This window comes from Argopecten irradians, chromosome 13, assembly GCF_041381155.1.
Source record: "Argopecten irradians isolate NY chromosome 13, Ai_NY, whole genome shotgun sequence".
Taxonomy (NCBI): Eukaryota; Metazoa; Mollusca; class Bivalvia; order Pectinida; family Pectinidae; genus Argopecten; species Argopecten irradians.
Window position 1 is genome coordinate 32,002,056 of NC_091146.1, and position 23,183 is coordinate 32,025,238.

The 23,183-nt window shown below is 37.1% G+C and overlaps 1 protein-coding gene across 3 annotated transcripts in view; it reads left to right on the top strand.

Moving 5' to 3' along the window:
* The first annotated feature begins 828 nt into the window (after positions 1–828).
* Positions 829–23,183, top strand: part of LOC138306027 (trichohyalin-like) — a 57,409-nt gene continuing 35,054 nt past the window's right edge. For all 3 annotated transcript variants that reach the window (XM_069246343.1, XM_069246344.1, XM_069246345.1), the window contains exons 1-8: positions 829–889; positions 5,041–5,206; positions 16,286–16,413; positions 16,760–17,045; positions 19,149–19,980; positions 20,725–20,886; positions 21,506–21,645; positions 22,636–22,836. In XM_069246343.1, coding sequence (XP_069102444.1) covers positions 5,090–5,206; positions 16,286–16,413; positions 16,760–17,045; positions 19,149–19,980; positions 20,725–20,886; positions 21,506–21,645; positions 22,636–22,836 — 1,866 coding nt within the window. In that variant the 5' untranslated portion in view covers positions 829–889; positions 5,041–5,089. The remainder of the gene's footprint in view (positions 890–5,040; positions 5,207–16,285; positions 16,414–16,759; positions 17,046–19,148; positions 19,981–20,724; positions 20,887–21,505; positions 21,646–22,635; positions 22,837–23,183) is intronic.

Sequence of the window (23,183 nt, forward strand, 5' to 3'; positions counted from 1 at the left end):
TTTTAAAAATTAATAGCCGTTTCGGAAAGGAATTGGGCCTTTAAAGGCCCACTAACTTTCCGAAACGGTTTTGGATTTTTAAAATGGGAATTAAAAAAATAAAAATAAAACGAGCTTAATAATTTTGAAGAGTTGCAAAAGTTATTAACTTAACATTAATACTACACTTATAATCACCTCCTAAACAATTTAATTAAAATAAATAAAATGTTAATTTTCATAACGCGGGTCGTCTTATGTTTTCCCCCGTCGTCCTAAATACCGCGCGGTAGTTGACTATCACTGCGGCAGACGGTAAAACAGCGAAATGACTCTCCATTGTAATCATATATTACGCAGGAAATCTTGCATATGTTTGGTGTTGTAACCTCATCTTAGACCATCGGTATATATTTTCTGAGGTAATTAATGTTTTTAAGAAATCTTTATATTTTGCGCCGGAAAGGTAGTGGGCCTTTAAACCTTCAAGTATCATTATAAAACCTAAAGTATTTAAGAAATAAATTTGCTTATAAATGAAAAGTTATGCTGATGTTGGAATTTTTGCAGCTTTTCTCCAACACTCGGAATAAAACTGCAGCAGAGATTTTTGGAACTGTCAAAAAATATTCGACACAAGCCTAAATAAATCCCCTGGTTTTTTTCCAAGCTTTTGGGAGAGTCACCATTACAATCCTGCTACTGAATAAATATTCTCCAGAAATGCAACTGGGATAGTGATATTAGTATGAGTTTCCTTATCCCCCCCCTCCCTAAAATCCGTTAAAATATTCCGGCGATCCGACACATTATTGTTTGCTTTAACTATTAGTCAATCCTTAAACGGAAACAGAATTGCATTGTGGGATTGTATACAGAAATGGCGGCTGCTTCAAAGCTAAGAAAGCAGGTAAACGAAATTAGGCTGTTTGGATCACTGTAAATGCATCTCATTCAAAAATTTACTTTCACCCAAATACAACTAAACGCCATGAACACATTTACATTAAGTACACCCACTCAAGACGTCAGATTCCCTTGAAAGCGGGGCCATTTTGTTCGGCTTTGACCTAATGTTTGTTTCCAAAACATGTTTGCACATGTGTGACCCGTGTATTGGCAAACGTAACAAGTGGTTTAATAATATTGACAGCGCACCTGGACGATCTTATTGTGTTAACAGTGACCAGCTTTTAATATCTATCTGTGTCAAATGGAGTTAAATGCTACAGCTTGTGTCTAAAGTTTTGGTATCTGTAAAATGGGAGCTTGAATGAATTGGAGTTTACAATTTAAAAAAAAAGGTATTTATAACTGACTAACTGTTAAGCTTCACGTGTATACGTTGACAGTTATAACAGATCAACTTAGATCATTGGATTTCTATAATTTTGTCTTTTTAGAGATAGTTTCTTTAGTATTACTAACTGATACACTAGTTGTTATAAGTGTAAAAAGATGTGTATTACTGTACCATCTGAAATTTGTCCTAAAGTTAGACGGTGTAAAAGTAGATTAAGATTTGATTTTTCTGATTAAGCAAACATCCATAAGATCATCGCATTTATGCATATCTATGTACAATGTGCAAGCTATATAATTGAAGGACCATTCTGATTGGTCACGTTGTTATTGAAAACTTAAAAAAACCCATCTCTAACAGAATGTCTGCTATCAGATGATGAGTCACAGGAAATTTGGATACACTAGACTTTTCTCCATTAACATACACTGGGGCCCAACCGATAGTCGTGACGGAACAGTAGTCCTGATTATGTGCATATTCTACTGTGCATTCACATTACCGAATGTCTGGAGCTCTTGACGAATACAAGAACTTCATAATGGTGTTTTGTTTATGTGGAAATATTATACATTTATTGCCCTGACGGTAGGGCGACATGATGCTTTGTTTACCCATTATATATGACTTGCCGTGTGTAAACTAATTAAGCGTCATGTCTCCCTAACGTGAGGGCAATAAATTGTTTATTATACCGAACAAAGTTTTTCTCGCGCTAGAATACAAGTCTTATGTAATGGCTAGACTTTAATTTTTTTGCCCAAAACATCATTGCCGTGTTGGGCTAACATTACAGTTACTGTTATATAGCTACGGTATCTTTCAGCCCAAATCAATTCCCTTTAGCATGTTATGTACATCATATGAACATTACATTGAGTGTAATTGTGTTATCTGTATCTTTTATCATAAGAATATTACTAATTTGTTGGTCAAAGGCAGACGGAAGCGTCGTCTGACATCCATTTTGTTTGTTATCGGAATACCTCGGAGAGTTCCCTTACACGAACGACAACTCTTGTTTAACGTACGAGGGACTCTGCATGTGGGAAACATGATTTTTGAACATGACGTTCAGCGGGATACACAATGTTTTGTTGCCCGCACATGTGATGTTTCTCGACCAATCAGCGACTAGCAGCGTCTTATCGGTGAGGTATAATAATATGTTTCATGAGATGCAAACAATTAAATTTTTCCTAAATCACAAATACTGTTCCTTTACGATCAACTTTTGGTAGGGTCCCAGTAGACTTTTCTCCATCAACATACCTCAAAGTTTAATATAAAAACACAAAATAACTTCATGTCGATTGCTATTGGTTATACTTAAATCAACTATCAAAGTCTAAGAAAACTCTTTTGACAAGTATTTGATGCAAGCAGCAATATTTCTATATAAGGACATCTGTAGTTGGCAACTCTCAACAATGTTTAATTAGCTTCAAGTGGACAAGTATGATGACTATCAACTTTAAACATATTCATTCCTATATATATTATATATGTAACAGGGCAAGAGTAGTGTGCCGACAGCGGGGCGGGGCTTGAACCCGCAATCCGGACATACTGGTCCGCCGCTCAACCGACTGAGCTAAAGGGAAATTCCCCTAAGCGCAAAGCTAGAACGAGACCGTATCACTATGTACAATTAAAACCTGCTACATATATATAAATTAATGTTTGTATGTAATATCATCAATGGCTATCAGGATTAGTAGTGATGGGTATCTGATTCATTTGCATAATCATTATATATGCAATAATCAGAATATCAAAGTTGATGGATTATCAATTATAATCGGTTTTCAAATTCAGGAAATAATTGCTCTATTTATTGGAATTAAGCACTATTCCGAGATTATTGCAATGAATAACTTTGTTTATAACCAGCGAGAAATAACTACAAATATCACCTGAATCACAATGTAATAGCGTGGTAAAAAAGTCTGTCCACTAGTACTGTGACGTACTAATGTGTCATGATGGATACTGTGTGTATGTACTGTATGGGAACAATGTCTGTAAGGTAATAAAAATGGGCTTATTATTCAGTTGAATTATGGTAAACTAAAGTTTAGTGACATATTGATAAATCTTAAGATTGGGGACCACTTTAAAAAAAACCTAATTAATTGGTTTTACAAATTCTAATTGATAACAGTTTTTGTTTTTTGTTTTTCATTCCGACTCTTTTTTTCTTTTTTTTTTTCGATTATTTGCCCATCACTAAGGATTAGTATATTAATCAAATGTGACTTTGCAAATTTATTTGACTGGTCATCACAAATTTGTTTTCAATAAATCAAATTGACACAGATGCATAACATGTATACCATTTTTAATTACATTGTACGATTTTATTGCAACAATATTTTTGTACATTGTTGAAAAATGTATGTTATAATTGATTAATTATTTGTATCTTTTCCCATTATCAGTAATGATAAAAATATTGTGGATTTATTTGGATTACATTTTCAGTTTAAGTGACACAAATGCTACACTGTTTGATGCATTTTGGGAAAAATAAATTGAAATCACTGCCTTTGCAAGGGATAAACTTTAAATAGTATATGTCTTATTTTGATCTTTGCTAACACTGTATACATATAGCCTTGTGAACGTTAACGATAACAAGAATTTCCGCGGATGTGATCAAAATTAAGATTTACCTATAGCTAAGATTTTGTTTTGATTAAATTCTTTATCCTATAGGGATGTTCATATTAAGTTTAATGAATTGAAAGTTTGATAGCAATAGAATTCTAACATTTTTAATCACTCAGCTTTGTATATATCAACAGTAAAACGCATTTATAACGAACAGACTTACAATAAATACATGGTTATAACGTAATGATTTTCATTCCCTGTCAGACTTTTCATGAAATATCTGCAATATATCTGAGCTCACACTAACTTTCCTGTTTGCTTATATAATTAGCAAAAGTTGCGAAAGTAATTTTTTTCTCTTTATATTAGCAAATAAGAATTTCATTTAGCAAATTGTGCATTCACAGCTTTTCATAATGAAAAACATTAAATTACTAAGAAGCATCTAATAATGTATTTTATGCATCAATTGAAAAGTACACACAAACCATACTCCGTTGTGCATATTGTTACTTTACATCCCTTCAACATTAAAATATATATGGTCCAGTAACTGATTAATTTAAAGTCAACTGTTTTAGACTTGCTATAAAAGTAATCTGACTGAAAAAAACGATGTTTGAAGCTCATGTCCGTGTGATTGGATATCGGGTGTGTGAAGAAAAACTTTAACATTTTTTGCAAATTAGGATGAATTTGTTTTAGCAATTAGCCAGATCGATTCGTTAATAGCGGAAATGCAAATGGGTAGCATGAGCTTTGTATATGTATACCAAATTATGGATAATCGATAGTCTTTAGAAAAATCAAAATTGATTGATCATTGATCAAAATCGAGAATCGGTCAAACATTAGTAAAAGATGGAGTTTATCTTTTCCGTAGAGCAACCATGGGATAACCCTATCACGTATGGGAGAATAATAGAATATAAGACATCGCAGTTAAGCCGCATGTATTGATGCGTGACATATATAATTGTCTAGCGCGTTTGAGCCGTCTTACATCCCCCTGTGTAGGATAGAGTTCTCTTTTTTTCCCTAGTAACTACGGGATATCCCTGTGAAGTTTGGGAGAAAAAACTACCTTCTCATCTGCGGTTGCACACTATTGTGCCTTCAGTGTCAATATCTATCGGTTACAGATTGGACCGTACCGGTCTGTGATGTGACGATGGCGACCCGATTCGAAGGATGAGTACAAACCTAAGTCTGATGAACCCAGGTACGTCCCTAAACTTTGACGGACAGGTGCTACAGAATGCCCAGGAGGAGGAGTACCGACAGGAGGAGGAACAGCAGCATAATGAGGTCAGTGTAAGGGTGGGGGAAACATAATAAGGTCATTGTAGGGGGGGAGGGGTAACATAGAGGTCAGTGTAGGGGGAGAGGGGCAACATAGATCTAGAGGTCAGTGTAGGGGGTGGGGGGAAACATAATAAGGTCATTGTAGGGGGGAGGGGTAACATAGAGGTCAGTGTAGGGGGAGAGGGGCAACATAGAGGTCGGTATAGGGGGGTGGGGGAAACATAGAGGTCATTGTAGGGGTGGGGGTAACATAAGGTCATTGTAGGGGGGGAGGGGCAACATAGAGGTCAGTGTAGGGGATGGGGGTAACAGAGGTCAGTATAGGGGGTGGGGCAACATAGAGGTCAGTGTAGGGGGGGGGGGGAAACATAATAAGGTCATTGTAGGGGGAGGGGTAACATAGAGGTCAGTGTAGGGGGGGAGAGGGGCAACATAGAGGTCAATGTAGGGGATTGGGGTAACAGAGGTCAGTGTAGGGGGTGGGGCAACATAGAGGTCAGTGTAGGGGGGGAGGGGTAACATAGTGGTCAATGTCGGGGGTTTGGGTAACATAGAGGTCAGTGTAGGGGAAGAGGGGCAAGATAGAGGTCAGTGTAGGGGGAGGGGTAATATATAGGTCAATGTAGGAGGGAGGGGTAACATAGAGGTCAGTGTAGGGGGGAGGGGGGGTAACAGAGGTCAGTGTAGGGGGGAGGGGTAACATAGAGGTCAGTGTAGGGGGTAGGGGCAACATAGAGGTCAGTGTAGGAGGGTAACATAAAAAGATCATTGTAGGGGGGGAGGGGCGACATAGATGTCAGTGTAGGGGGCAGGGGTAATATATAGGTCAGTGTAGGGGGGAGGGCAACATAGAGGTCAATGTAGGGGGTAGGGGCAACATAGAGGTCAATGTAGGGGGGAGGGGCAACAGAGAAGTCAATGTGGGGGGGGTGGGGGTAACATAGAGTTCAGTGTAGGGGGGAGGGGTAACATTATGTCAGTGTAGGAGATGGGGGTAACATAGACAATGTAGGGGGGAGGGATATCATATAGAGGTCATTGTATATATATATATAGGGTTACATGGGGTACTGTAAAGAGGTCAGTTTAGGGGGTGGGGGTAAAATAATGAATCAATATGTAGCCAGTAAAATTGGAGCATATCTAATATAATTTCATATCTGATCAATGATTGCAATGACATGCTAAATATCGGCTAAGATCAGCTTGGTATTGTTCTTCAGTAACATCAAAAGGATTTCGTTTGTTTATGTTGGAGGAAATAACAAAGTATGCATGTGTAGTATATACAGGGGCAGATGTTAGAATTAGAAAATCCAGAGAGTTGAAGAATTAAGTGGGACCGGTGCTCTGTACATATTACAATACTTCAGTATATTGTTTACATAGTACACTTAATCTTATTTATAATTAGTTGGCATTCTGACAGACTTGTATGGTGAAGTTGGCAGAACATTATAAAATGTTTGCATTAAACAGTACAAATATGTATGTGTACTGTAGTGGCTAATTTGTTAAGATGGTTAGACACATTCTACCACCTGCTGACCAGGTGGGGTTGATAACCGACTGGCAAATGTGTCTGATATTAGCCCCTCCCAGCGATCCTGGACCCTCCCTTCCCCCACCTTTGTGTCTGACATACTGTTATAATGTAACTTAGTCAGTCCCGTCTGCCCCTCAAAGCTCTGGGTCACAGTGTTTGACATTCTACCATTATCCCTCCCCACTTACCCATGATATCTGAGTTGGGTCTATAAAATTATTAAAATGCTTCACCATTCTTCTACCACTTGTCCTCTGTACTAGTTTACATGATGCTGACTACAATGTCTTAACATTCTACCACTACATGGAGCCTCCATATGTTGGTATAGAAGAATGTCTTTCTACCACTAACATTTCCTTCAGTTTTGGGCTATGATGTGGCTTATAGTCCCCCCATCACACCTTGTCCATGTTGGCTGAGTGGTTAAAAAGTCTGACATTTTCTACCACTAGCCCTCCACCTCTGGGTCACAGTGGCTGAGTAGTTACCACTAGCCCTGGCCTCCACCTCTGGGTTACAGTATCTGAGTGTTTAAGGTGTCTGACATTCTACCACTAGCCCTTCACCTCAGGGTCACAGTATCTGAGTGTTTAAGGTGTCTGACATTCTACCAGAAGTCTTTCACCTCTTGGTTACAGTGGCTGGGTGGTTAAGGTATCTGACAATTTACCACTAGTCCTCCACCTCTGGGTTACAGTGGCTGGGTGGTTAAGGTGTCTGACATTCTACCACTAGCCCTCCACCTCTTGGTCACATTAACTGAGTAGTTAAGGTGTCTGACATTCTAACACTAGCCCTCCACCTCTGGGTTACAGTGGCTAAGTGGTTAAGGTGTCTGACATTCTACCACTAGCCCTTCACCTCAGGGTCACAGTATCTGAGTGTTTAAGGTGTCTGACATTCTACCACTAGTCCTCCACCTCTGGGTTACAGTGGCTGGGTGGTTAAGGTGTCTGACATTCTACCACTAGCCCTCCACCTCTGGGTTACAGTGGCTGGATGGTTAAGGTGTCTGACATTCTACCACTTGCCCTCCACCTCTAGGTCACAGTGGGTGGGTGGTTAAGGTGTATGACATTCTACCACTAGCCCTCCACCTCTGGGTTACAGTGGCTGGGTGGTTAAGGTGTATGACATTCTACCACTAGCCCTCCACTTCTGGGTTACAGTGGCTGGATGGTTAAGGTGTCTGACATTCTACCACTTGCCCTCCACCTCTAGGTCACAGTGGCTGGGTTGTTAATTAAAAGGTGTCTCACTTTCGCCCACTTGCCCTCCACCTCTAGGTTACCGTGGCTGGGTGGTTGAGTTGTCTTACATTCTACCACTAGCCTAATTCCACCTCTGGGTTACATTGGCTGAGTGGTTAAGGTGTCTGACATTCTTACACTAGCCTTCCACCTCTGGGTCACAGTGGCTGTGTGGTTTAGATGCCTGACATTCTACCACTCCTCTGACCTTTGGGTTATGAACTACCAGTATATGGCCAACTGGTAGAGGAATCTGACATTCTGCATTTCTACTAGGTAATTTTTTGGCTTCATGATAACTACATATGTGTATACAAAAATTGTGTGTAATTCTACCTGATATGATATGTTCATTCACGTCAAAGCTAGAAAAATAGGATAATATTCCTGGTGAATATTTCATAAACCAGTTGTAAACTTATTCTGAATCACACCATTATACTAACTGTAAATTGTCAATATCGGTCCGGTGGTTCAATTCTTTATATAGAAAAGCTTGAATGGTTTACGAATAATGGCATTTTAAATAATTCATTATTTATGATTGTACTATAGGCACTCAACAGGTTGGTGACTACTGACATATAATTTCCGTCATTTTATATAAACATCACTTCTGGTTTTGTTATTGAAATTTTTCCAAAAATATGTTGATCAAGTAGTATCAGGGCTGTGAAAAATCTTTGAAATGTTCTCATCCGTCAGACAAGTGCTCCTCTAAAATCTACTCGTCCATTCCGGGTGGTATTAAGAGTTACCTCCCTTAATATAAGGTATCACGACATCAATCTGTAGGTTCTAGGCTTAGCTATGTATGAAAGTGGGAATGATGAATGGATCTCCTCCTGTGAGAGGACACTAAATGTATAATGATTACATGCCTATTATAAATAAACTTTTATGTTTAAAAAAAAAAAAAAAAAAAAAATCTACTCGTCCAAATGGCATTTAGTTGCCCTCAATATTTTCCAGATATTTAAGTATAATATGTACTGTTTTAGATGTATTCAGTTGAGTTTCACCGATGAAATTGATCGATAAACGAGACACACATTGTTTAAAAAAATTTAAGGTCCAGGTCATAATCATGCACCGTCAGAATATTTTCTCGTCTGATGGACAAGTGTGCTGTCAACATTCACTTGTCCGACAGCCAAATCCACTCGTCTGGGCCAGCGGACAAGTGTATTTCCCCAGCCCTGAGTATATGTATGTACTTTTTGCCCCCATGGATTAAAATTCTCCATGAAGTATATGTGTTTTGTTTTTCCAATAGATAGAAAATTTCTATGGAGTATTGTTGTTTTGTTTTTATTTGGGTTTTTTTCATGGTAATTTTTGGATTTGCATGAGTATGTGTTTGCATTTGCCCGTACAGCTGAAGTACATTGACATCAAAGTACTATAATGTTTTGGTATGTCTTAGATCTGTTTTACTTCCAAAATGTTCTGAAATTATTGCCCCTCCCCCTGGGTCATTTAAGGACATGTCACATTAAGTATAGGTTATAACCAGAACCCAATGCCCCTCTCCCTCAGGGTCATTTAAGGATATGTCAGTCACATTAAAGTATCAGTTTAACCAGAACCCTGGATTGCCCCACCCACAATTGCAAGGGCATTTAAGGACATGTCAGATTAAAGTATTGGTTATAACCAGAACCCACTGCACCTCCCTAGGGCATTGCCTGGATTTACTGACCCAAATATGTTCATTTATGTCAAAGGTAGAGAAAAGCCCCCCCCCCCCCCCCCCCCCCCCCCCCCCCCCCCTACCCTTATCCCCTTATCCACATTCCATGTACAATATATAAGACGTGACAGAACAGGCCTGACACTGTGAGATATATAAACTTTTAAATTGAACTGTAAATTAACTCAATTTCCGTGTTTATATATTTACCTTATGTAGATAAAGCCTAGTGATTTACAAGACTTTCGATGATCGAGATTGGTATACAGACTGTAGGCGAGATTTTACAGGTCATTCTGACAATGTACTGATCTGATATTACGTGTCAAATTTGTAAGGTTACCTGTGGCTATATAGGACTTAGTGTAGGGGGTCGTAGTTGCTATGTTAAAGTCAAGATTTCGGTAAAAATACATATCAGCACTTTAGGTTTTCCAGGTAGTACGTGTCTTATTTTCTCTGTCATCAGAAATTAAGATTATTATCCTGTGAAACTCAGTCATTTTGAGTCTTGTGGGGTTTCGGAGATGCTTTCCCTCCTGTTTTGATTTTCAAATAAAAAATCTAGAAAATTTAAATTTTAAGTTTTGAAAATCCTTTATCATTCCAATAGAGAATGTCTATACAAAATTTTGTAAAAATCCCAAAATGGCCTGAAGATTTTAAATAAGTCAGAAACAATGCGAGAATAAGAAACATCATAGGTATGTTTGTGAAAAGAAAAAAAAAATTCTTGACAAAGTATTGTGGACATTTGATAAGAACATTTAATAATACCGAAAATGTTTTAAACAAGATTCAGCAATTTACGATTTACAATGAAACAAAACCCCCATTGTATCTTTAACCTCTTGTCAGATTGTTTGCTTTAAGTGTTAAATTTGTACTGTCCCAGGTGTGGGAATAATTATATAAATACCCAGTACTATAGGGTTGTGTGTGGTGTTCCATTATACAAGGAAAGTTATTGGGTTGTTTAAGGTTTTACCGCATAAAGGTAAGCAAACACAAAGCTGTCATGTTTCTTTCATTTCGTCTATCTACAAACATTTAATCTATCGTGGGCCCAAAATCTTACTCTAATACTTTACAGTTTCCAATAAGAAAAGTGTAAATAAAACCGTTGTAGACCCAGTTTAAACAATAATGACCTTTTGAAATATACATTATATAGGTACAGATATTTTACTCATTTACCCCTGAGGATAGGTTTGGACTCTTCTGATTCAATGGCTGGAACAGTTCATTATGAATTTTGGGGGGTAAATGAGTTACCAGGCTATTACAGAGGTCTTTGCAGAGGAATGTTGTATGGCCATAAAATCACTGTAGTTGGCATGCTATGGCCAAGATTTTTTTTATTAAAAAGTAAAAGTTTATAATCGTAATAAATATCCTACATCAATTGTCCTGTCACAGGAGTATATATATATATCCAATTGCCACTCTTTTATACCACCATACAGATTTATACGCCCTACATCTATAACACATAGATACATATATAGAATATATATGCATAGAATATTTTGTATATAATACGATAATTACAGACAAAGTGTGAACCACAATGCAAGGCCCCTTAGAGAAATTTTGCTGTATTTTCCCAAATGTATGTAAATATTTTCCCAAATAAAGAAAAAACTCTTTAAAATATATATGTTTAAAGAAAATTGTAATGTATTGTTTTCCCAAATGAAAAGGAACAGGCCCCTGAAATTATTGAGTAAGAAAATCACTGCCACAATGCAACGCCATGCAACCTCAAATTAAATAAGGGAGATAACTTAATCGTTATCAAAACTATATTTTCTATCATCATCATATGGGGTAGACAGGCCCCCTGACCTTATAAGTGGTTGATAGGACTTTCTCAGCAGAGTTCTATACTAGATTATCTCCCCCTAGTTTGAAACTTGAATCGCTAGAATCACACATGTAGAAGAAACAAAAGTAATCAAGCCAATATTCTAAAGACTGGTGGCGGTCTTAATGTATATATGACATAGGAACACTTGATTACAGCTTCAGTTCTACAACATTTTTTTGATTGCAGGTAGAATATCCTTGTCCTTCATATCCACTTATATGAAAGAGGATTTTTCTCTCATACCTCATTGTTTTAATGCAATTTTACAACTTTAATATTCCGCATTTATGAAATAAGTTTTGAAAAACTCTGTGACTGCACAAGTCAATTCTCACATACATGAAAAGTGTGTGATATTTTCATCACCAATCCTTATGACTCTAAATCTGATGATTACGTATGATTTTCAGTCATTTATATGCCTGATATTCATAAACATCAACTAGCTTGAGTGTCACAATTCCATCTTTACATGTAACAGAGTTAGCTCCCTTGCGGGAAGGTATCTATTATGACGTCATTATTTTATGGGCGCAATTTACGATTTGTTTTCTCTGAGAAGTATGACGTTACATTCGCAAAAATATTTCATCACAATCGCTACCTTAAACCGCAAGGACGGATAATTCTGTAATATGCAAATACAGATTAGCCATCTGGTTTAAGTAGTTTGACTTTTGCTCATTTGTTTTCATGATGGCAAAGCAATCCGGGGCATGAAGGCCTAATATAGTTAATGTATCCAACAATCTACCACTGTACATGGAGTCATCTCCATTTACATTCACTTTTCAGAAGAAAGGCATATTTTACGAGCCTCAGATACACAGGATTACAAAGACAATTTAACACCCCTGTGTAAAATGCCATAAATCCTCTGGGACATTTACAGTCTGGTTTTGAATGACCGATTAATCTGTGTACCTTTAATATCCTTCACACGTACATACCGATTATTACAACAAGACTTGATAATTGGACCATTAAAATCACCCTAATTATGTATAAATACCATGAATAGCATGATCATGCTTTTAAATTTGTAAATAGCATGATTTCGTTTTTTAAATCAGTGTATTGTAGTCCCATACACTCCCAATAGAATATTCCTTTTTATTTGAAGTCTACAACCCAATCAAGGTTAAATTCAAGTTTTAAATGCCATTTAATTGTAAAACATTCTTTAAATATTAAGAAATTTTAGTTATCTGATTATTTATTGCCGTGTATATTCATTGAAATCTAAAGCTAAACATTATGAGATTTTATTTGTGAATGATCACAGCTTGAATATGATTATTTCTTTCTATATTTTCTATTTATCTACCTTTTATATTCTGCAATAGTTTTTCTATTATAAGCTATAGCTAGCTCTTAGAAATTTTAAAGATAATTGCAGCATGAATTTATTTAGTATTTTGGTATAATGATTTAGAACATTTTTTTACAAATTTTGAAAGAAAACATATCAATGGAACAATTATTAGTCTTCTGTGAAATAAAATTTGTCATATATTTTCAATATGAAATAGGGGCGATCAGTCCATCTAATTTTGCATTTTATAGAAAACTTTTTGTGAAGTATTTGTGTAAGCATTTTTAGGTCATTGGACTTTCATGAGCATTGACCCATAAAACTTCTGATATTATGACAAAACTTCCCGTCAATCATTGGAAAAGATTAATGAGGTATGGCATTGTAATGACAAAATGATACAAGGGGAGATAACTCTGTCAAACAAATTTTCAAACTAGACTAGAAACCTTGAAACTTTGATTTAATTTAATTTGGTTTGAGCTCAAGTGTGTACATGTTTTTGATATAACATGCACTCAGGTATTGTGTATTTGCACATAACAGAGTTATTTGCCCTTGTAGATATTGATTGTGACATCATGTGTTTGCATGCATAGCGTCATACTTTGCAGAGAAAACAACATGTATTTGAATACCTACCTGAAAGGGAGGTAACTCTTGAATATGTAAACACCTAAATAAAAGATGCATTGATTTTAGTGAATATGGATCAAATTTAATGAGTACAGGCCCTTTATGCCTCTTCTGATCACTGGTGGTCACTATGAAGGATAACTATATGGACAGGTGGATTATATTATGATACCTGTCTGTGGGGACAAAGTCGTTAGCATCCTCTTTATTGATCAGGTATAAAAATCATTGTAAGAACTGGAAGTGGTATTGATGTCTGAGGGTGGATTAGGCCAAGGCAAAATCATTCTCAGTTTTTAAACACTGCATTACAGCCTTGTGGTCATGTCGAGGCATCTGAACCTAACTGGGTCACCGCAGCCTCTGGAGTCAAACACAAATTTCAGTCACCTTTAATGTTTGTTCTTCACCCAAATGGGACATAAATCGCTGGGCCCAGTTTCATGAACATTCCTTAAATTTAAGGAATTCCTTAGCATAAAATTTTCCATTGGAAAGTATTACAGATTTAAGGAAGGCTCCTTAATAACTAAAGATTTTTCCCTTAACTTCCGTAATGCTTTCCTTTGGCGAATTTTAAGTAAATGAATTCCTTAAAGTGAATAGTCGGGTAAAGAAAACCAGTCTAAATGCGTTCATTGGCCTTCCAAAAGTTCTCACAAATTAATACGACGGTCAAGTTCTGTTTAGTTTCCCAGTTCTGACCATTAAAGTAAAGAAAAGTTGAAAGCATTGAAAGCGAGGCTGCGTGGAAATGTAACCACGGACATAGTGAGCCGGGAGGACATTTTAGAATTTCCATACTTTAAATCAATTTCTTCGTACGCAGACAGATTTTGACGAGAGATTTTATTTTTCCATTTCATAAGAAATTATACTGGATACATTCACACCATTTTTACCGACGTTAGCTATCCTTGCCCGACTGTTCACTTTAAAGTTAAGTAATGTTCATGAAACTGGCCCCTTGCATTGATCAATGATCAGACAATTTTCGGATTTTTTTTTTGATAAATTTTACAATTTTGTTGGATGGAGAGACTGTCAGTGTTTAATTTTGCTGTCGCCTCACAGAAAGCTTATCCAACTTTTTATTATTTTCACATAAACTAATCAAACTAATGATCGTGAACATGCAGGACTTAAAGAAAGCTAGCTCATCAACAGACCAGCTAGAAGTCCAGGTTTCTGTGTATTTTGGTATTGATTTATTAACTTGATTAGATGATGGACTTATTTTACTAATGCAGGTCCTAGATGGAAAACAAGAGTTTTTGGTCAAAAGAATGTGTTATAGTGTTGGCACAATAAGAGATTTTCTGTTGAATTTTCTGTTGAATTCATAAATTCAGTGTTTTTTTGTTTTTTTTTTTGTAAATTTAATCATTATTGTAGCATTAGACAATTCAGAAAATGGTGAATTTGTTTGTGCTTTACAAAATTTCACTGTGATCACTGTACTTGTTCTTTTAGTATTCTCTCTTAACAGAGAATCATTTTGGTCTGGCCTAGATTTTCTGAAGTATCTTCCCCCATCAATTTATCTTATTGGTCCGGCCTTATTTGTAATCCTCTTTTACGCTGTATATAATGCTTCACTTTTGTGACGGTTGCCTCAAAGCATTCAACGCCGGCAAGGTCATCCATATGGGGGTCTATGTCAGGGATTTCTGGGAGGGTTCAGTGTTTAATGGAGATGTGTGGAGAGTGATGTATGATTTTGAGAATTGGGAGCGTGTTGATATTTATGACTTTTGAAGCATGGGTTTTAAAAAGCTCCTCGTTATTTTAGAGGAATCTTTTATTATAGTGACTTTCTTGTCTCTACAAAAATGTCGTCTGGACTTATTGGAAAGTGATGTTATGTTTTTTCTCCTCGTGAAAAAAATGTGCAGGATGGGTTAAGTGATACAGAGATGATACAAGATTATGTCATTGGATCATAATCACTCAAATCTGAAATATGATTTATAGTATAAGGTGCAAGACATGTTCAGCAGACCATCCATCAAAAAATATAATGTGTGGAGAAAAAAATAGATGGATGGGGCGGAGTCAGCGTTTGAAGAGGTGGAGTCAATAGGGGAAGAGGCGGAGTCAGTTTTAGAAGGGGTGGAGTCAGTGTTGGAATGGGTGGAGTCAATAGGGGAAGAGGCGGAGCCTGTTTCAAAAGGGGCAGTGTCAGTGATGGAAGGGGTGGAGTCAATTGTTGGAGTGGATACCCTGGTAGATTTAAAGGGTATAGCACTTCTGTTAGGCAAGGTAAATTATAACTGGAATTCTATTTAAAGAATATCATAGTTCAACTAGAAATTTAACTTTTCAAATTGTTGTATTTTATATCACATTCAAAGAACTGACCAGAGGTTCTTTGATCATGAAAGATGCGCCAGTTGTGGAAGTCAGAGTGGTCATTTCCTGGCCAGTATCTGTTGTAAACTTGACCGATGGCTTTGATGTTACAAATAAATTTATAGTAGACTTTAGTCTTGGTCTAGTTAGTGCCTGGCAAGTATGTATACCTGTCCTGAGATTGTGTATCTTGACTTTTAGGTTATAGGGCTTAAGTGAGAGAACATCTGACATCTTAACCACTTGGCCATTTTGCTTCCCAGAGCTTTGAGGTCAAGAGATACATGTGTGCCACTTTCTGCCATAGCACCTCAGAAGTAGAGAGAGAGTGACATCGAATGTAAGGTCTCCTGAACCATTTTACGACTGCATGATGAAACTTGATGAGGATCACATTTTAAATTTTTGTTGTTTCAGTTGAAGCAGCTGCTGACGAACGCGTTCGATGATTTGATCGACGACGATGAGTTCTCCATTACGTCAGATGAGGGCGGTCCGTCGACGAATGCCAGCCTCCATCTGGGCACAAAAACTGAGAGTCCTGGGTAAACATGTCATTCTGCACATTATGTTATAACCACAAATTTGTTGTATTAGTAATTTTGGATCCCTACTAATTATAAGGTTCTGTAATATGTGTATGATTAAATATGTTTCTAACAATTTAGTAAATTCTTTGGTCCCAAAAGCTCAACTCCATTTACGCTCTTCTAAGAAGAGAAGTATACTGAGAAGATCTTCCAATATAGACCGAAGAGCTTCCAGAAGTAGAAGAGCTACAATTGAGTGAACGGAAGTTATATTCTGGAAGTAGAAGAGCGCAAATCAAGTTGGGCTCTTAGATTTGTTATCACAGTGTTTTACTGTTACAACGGCTTTATTCCCTTACAGAGATGGGGTGGAGTCTACGGAGGCTGGTAATTTCCTGGACTCGAGGAACCAGTGGACCCCCTATCAAGGTATGCCCGCCTCGGCCCCCGTCATCCCTCCACAGTCCCTCGCCACTATATACGAGGCCTCATCCGTCAGGAGCTCTCAGGAAAACCCGCTCAGGAGTTCCCAAGAGATGTCTGTTCGTGGCTCTCAGGATCTTCTCCGGAGCTCTCAGGAAGATTTCTCTTTGCGGAACTCTCGGGATCACCCGTTACGGAGCTCACAGGAATATACAAGGGAGCAGGTTGGATATTTTGTTAATTTGATTTTGTTTGAGTGTAACAGGAGAGGAGAAAGTATCCAGACCCGGAACTGATTTCTCGGAGCAAAAGTGCATTTAAATCAAAACTTAAGTTTTTCTCCTTATTTTATTTATCTGAAGGTTTTTTTTACTTAAGTCAGGTTTTCACTTCAATTTGTTTTGAGAAATCTGGACCTGGCCCCAATTTCTCAAAATAAACAAGTTAAGAACTGACTGAAGTCCAACAATTTTCATTTAAGTTGTATAGGGAGAAAAAAAATAGTCTGCACTTTAGTTTTCGAAAGAATTAGAGTCAGGGTTTGAACCCTTGACCTTCCAACACTAGCTGGGTGCTCTTCCTTGACTTACCTGATCTCTGATACTAAGAAATTGATCCTGTCTGATCCACCTGTTGACTGAAAAATTGATATTGGTGAATCATATTCTTAGAAGTTTATTAGGTAGATGTATACTTGATAATAATAGGTGTTATTGGGATAAGTTATCATATTTATTAGCATTCAAGGAGCTAAACAGATTGAGTGGGGGTGGGGGGGGGGGCGAAATAAAAAAAAAAAATTAAAAAAAAAAAAACAATTATGAGAAAAGTGAGTCATTTAACAGTGAAACTGTTGTTTTAAGGTAAAATGTGATGCAACTAAAATATTTCTTGTATTTTTAGCTGATATGGTCCAAAAGGACCAAGGTGAGGTTACGATACTACGTAGCTGCAATATTGTTGCTCAAAAGACTTTTTAGACAGAAAATGATGTCGTTTTTAGAGCTACAATTGGTGCCTATTACTGCTAATGGAGCAAAGTAATGATTATGCAAACCATTATAAAACGTTTGTTGGCATTTTATCGTACTTGTTTGATATCGCCAACCTACTAGGCAATAAAACTGAACCACATATAATATCAAATTCTCATCGCGGCATTATTTATTTTACATAATAAGTAAACGGCAAGTCCACAAATTGTGAATTTGAGAGGTAGGGTAGATATTAAGAATGGTATTTATGTTTGTTTTCGACAAAAATAATATGTAAATGCATGTATACGCATGAATTAATTGAAAACCTACAAAAAAGTATAGAAAACTGTGCCCGAGTGATTTTTGAAGGCAGTGCTCCACTACGACACATAGGGACCAATTCGTATCCGGCCGAAAGGTATAGTAGGCCGGGTACGTATATTCGTTCTAGATACTACGGCATCCAGCCTCCGTCCATCCGTCCATCCGTCCGTCCATCTGTCCATCAACAATGAATAAAGATTACCGGTAACTTCTTCTTCATAACTACTAGTCAGAAATTAACAAAATTTCACTGATAGCATCTTCATGGGGTGGTGACTCCAAATTGTTTCATATTGTTACAATAAGTTGATGTCCACATTCTGAAGCTATATAATAGACATTTTTCAGAGATTTACAAGGATTAGGGACATTTGTCAACACTCACAGTTTCAGACTGTTGCACTCTAAATCCTTTTGTTTATTTACGCTGATTTTTACTCTGAAATATTTATATTTCCGTTTTGTCTTTGCTTTATAACCTTACCAACTGGGAGGTTGTCTACACTTGTGTAAACGCAGTCGGTTGTCAGGAACATACACCAGAACAGTGACTTCCGCAAGTAGTGTTAATGCGCATCAGATTTGGTCTATATATATTGTTTCTGTATTTTTATTCTTCAATTAAACGATTTCAATGTAATGAATATCTTAAATCATATTTCCGAAAATGAAATATTTGGGAAATATTGCATCAATGGAATGAAAAAGATAATGTAATTGTGGAACTATATTTTGTCTACTTTCTGAACTTTACAACATTTCCCGCCAGATTCGAGCCAGCTGTTCCGGGATTCCATCAATTGACCGGCTTTTACTTTAATCGTATAACATTGAAAAGAACAAAGTTTTATTCTATCGTAACATTAAATCTAAAACAAATAGTCAGTTGAAATGCAAATATGAGGAATGAATTTTATTTTTTTGTCTAATGCCGTCATGTTGAAATATCTGTCCAACAAATGTAGTTTTCGTATCAGTAAACAACAAAAATAAAAACCATTCTTAATAAATAATTAATTTTTTCAGGCATTACGAAGCTCACAGGATTACAGTAACAGGGACCAAGGTTTGAGGAGCTCACAGGAATATCGTGGGGAAGCTTTACGGGGCTCCCAGGATTATCAACAGGGGTACCAGGAATACCTCCCTGCAGGAACTGGTGAAGAGTTCCAAAGTGATGGTTACCATAGCAACAATAGTGAACAGGAAAGTGCTGCACCTAACTATAATATAAACCCTCAGGCTTTTGATTGGATAAATCAGGCTACACAGGACAGTCATGCGGTGCAGGGAAGACAAGGTGGGTATGGGGGTTATCAGGGCGGGGTTATGGACGACAACGGCTCTACGCGGTACCCTGAACTGCCTGTGCGGCAGGAGACTGAGGGCGGGAACAATAACGGTGTCCCTGGGGACCATCAGACGTACCTCCACAACCAGCCTCACGGTGTGTATGGTAGCGACACCTATAGTGAAGATCAACCAAGAGGCGGAGCTTTCCAGCCATACTCAAGTTTACCTCATTCTCAAGGGTACCAGTCCGCAGAGATTCCACCTCATTCTCAAGGGTACCAGACTGGAGGTGCCACACAGGACTTTTACAGTCAATCAGCCGTCAGTGATGACAGAAACTACCACAGTACTGACCCCTATGTAACCCGTGACGACGGACAAGGTCACGACCTCTATGGGTCATATGACCAGAATCGAGGCTCTGGGAAGTTACACGGGTCTAAGGAGTACCAGGAGGACTATAGGGTACAGTATCAGAGACGACGGGGTCCATCAGGGGAGAGAACTGAGGAAGAGGACAGGTCTCCCAGACGAGAGAAACCAAAGGCTCCAGAAGAAAAATCAGGTAGGATGTCAATAGAATTTCATGTAATGTTACACCACAAACATTTACTTACATCTACATACACCGTTTTGTATATGTCTGTAAATAAACACATGGCCACTAAAATATCTTCAGTTTTAAAATGTGATGTCCAAGAAAATAATCTATGATAATGAAACTGACCTTTATATAATTTAATAATAAATATTTCTGTTATTAGACTATTAATAAAATCACTCCTTCACTTCTAAACAGCTATGTAGTTCTTGCAATAAAGTAAGATTTTTAGCACAAAATTGATCTTGAATATAGTGCAATAATGATACACAGGAAACATATTACCTTGGTAAGCCTATTTCGTATTTGCAAATTACAGATTTATCTGCCCCTGCGGGTAGGTTTTGATTATGACGTCATACGTTTGCGAGTGTAACGTCTTACTTTTTGGAGAAAACGACATTAATTGCACTCACAAATAATGGCGTAACATTCGATACCTACTCGCAAGGGAGCTAACTCTGTAATATGCAAAGACGAAATATCAATTTATCTGTATCTTTCTGGTATGAAAGGTGCCAATTAATACAATAAGTGCTGAAATAGCATCTGAGAGAAGTTTGTTAAGTAAATAAACTTTTTTACGCTTTTTTTTAAGGGTTGATTTAGAAATGAAGTTTATTCAACCATGATAACCTAGACTAAGTAAAGAAGATAAATATCTTATATAATACGCTATGTATTAAATTTCTGGTTCTTGTATTACAGAGGAGACTGGAGGTTTGGACCCTAGACAGTACTCGCAGCTACAGGTCCTGTACAAGGCTCGAGGACGTAAACTCGAGGAAATCACAAACGAGTACGAGATTTTGAAACAGGAAACGGGAAGGGAGATACGTATACTCAAACACCAGGTGTCTGTAGCTAAAGGTACATAGTTTGAAATCTGTGAAATCTTGAAATTTTTAATTCAAAATTGAATGAAAATTGGTGTGCATGAATGTGATGTGCAGTCAAACCTGTCTATAAAGACTACAACAAGGGGCCAAGGAGAATAGGTCTCTTTAGCCAGGTGGTCTATATACACAGGTTAAGTGTTATAAATGACCAGTGGTCTTTATAAGCAGGTGGCCTTTATAAAAAGATGACCGCTGAGACAGGCTTTACTGTATATGCATGCATTGCTCATTTCTTGAGTTAGATAAACATACTGAGTTTTGATTTCTTTGTTAAAAAGATTGACATTCATTGTGAATTTGTTGAATGAAAATGAATGTCAAAACATTCTATTCAGAAATTTATATTTCATTTGAAAATGTTGCAGGAGGTGCTATATCAAATTGTAGCTGTTGAATTTGAAAAATCTGTTAAAGATTGAATTAGAAGATCCTGTTTAATATTGAATCAGAAGAATTTGTTGAATATTGAATCAGAAGAATTGGTTGAATATCGAAGAGTAAGAATTTGTCGAATATTGAATTAGAAGAATATGTTGTGAATATTGAATTGAAGAATCTGTTGATTATTGAATTAAATACTTGGTTACCAGGTGAACAGGAGGCTGCCAGCACTAGTCTGAAACAAGTACAGGATCTACTGAGGGAGAGTAAGGGAGATAACTCCCACCTCCTCGGGCGAAACAAAGCCATAGAGACTGAGATAGAGGTCATCAAGAAAAGCAAGGACGAGGTAAAATATTGAACATTAAACTAATACAAAGCAGCTGTTTGAATTTTATTCCTATAAAGTTAAAAAAAAAATCATAGATTTGGAGGATCATTTTGGTCAAAACATAATCGATGAATTTATTTAAAGGTAAGTTTCGCCCAATGAAATATAAAGTTTACGAAATTGAAATTTATCCTGTTCAAAGATATAATCTTCAGATCATTTTTGATGCATACAGCGAACAATATAGGTGGTCAGTTGCCAAGCTTGACCAGGAAAATACTCCTCTAAAAATAGAGCGATGTCAAGCTTTACATAGAACATGACATATTTTTTTCCAAAATGAGGCCTCATCAACAAACGGAAGCGTGCAACAAAATGTCAGATAGAAGTGACAGTCTTGCCACGGCATGTTTAGTAAAATACAACAACAACAAACCGAAGTACGATGGATTGTTTATACATGCCATATAATCTATAACACTTCAAGTTACTTACATACGTTCTCTAGCTTAGTACATCAAACACACATGTAGTTAGTCTGCCGCTGTATGTGCGCTGTCACATGTGTTGAAATTTAACTCACCACATGCAACACAGTCCAAACAGAATCCGAGCGAATCCGGGCGAGTTCCACTTGAGATGTAGCTTCTGTTTCTTCTATTGCTACATGCCATCTCTGAGTTTCATTCCCTACATATATATCCTAGGGTGCTACCGATTCCATTATAATTTCCTACTCTTTGATGCCGATTCTGATACATTTTTTTTCTCACACACTTTCGTTCAGCCGTTTTGTTAAATTTTAGTCGTTACAATGCACATGCGCGAAACTTCGACAACACAATCCAATCGCAGCTTCATTTGCATACAATCCTGTCAGCCTGACGATCGTAATAAATCAAGGATTTTGTCAGGTGTAATTACGTTTACCTGTTGATCGCTACCTGAAGTGTAAATATTACTTTAACGCTACCTGTATCATCCTTCCTTTAATCCTTAAATTAACAGGTACTTAAGAAGTTACACGTTGCGGAGGCGAACATCGAAAGTCTAAACCAACAGCTCCTAGACCTTGGTAACAGCGAAAGTCTGGCTCGGGCGCGGCACGACCATGAGGTCGTCATCGCTGGAATACAACGTAAACATCAACAAGAGGTCAAGGTCACAAACGAGAAAATACAGGAGCTAAATATGCGCATCACTGATTTGGTAATTGTAGTTTTGTACTCATATCATCTGTGCAGGAACATGATTAGCTATCCTCAAGTTCCATTAAAGCGTTTGATTTTGTTTCTATTTGTATGATATTTACATAATGATATTATTTGTAGCTAGATTTAATTTTAAGCGTGTAATGATATGATGTGATCACTCATAAGATATAGTTTGATAGCTGGAATATCCAACAAAATTCATACACAGTATAGATAGTGAATTATTGAATCAATATACTGTATAGAGAAATTCGCCAATCCAGCGAAATATTTTGAATTTCACTAGTACTGTTATGTCAAAGTGCTAATATAGCATGTAGAGGAATTGGTGTACCGTAAAAT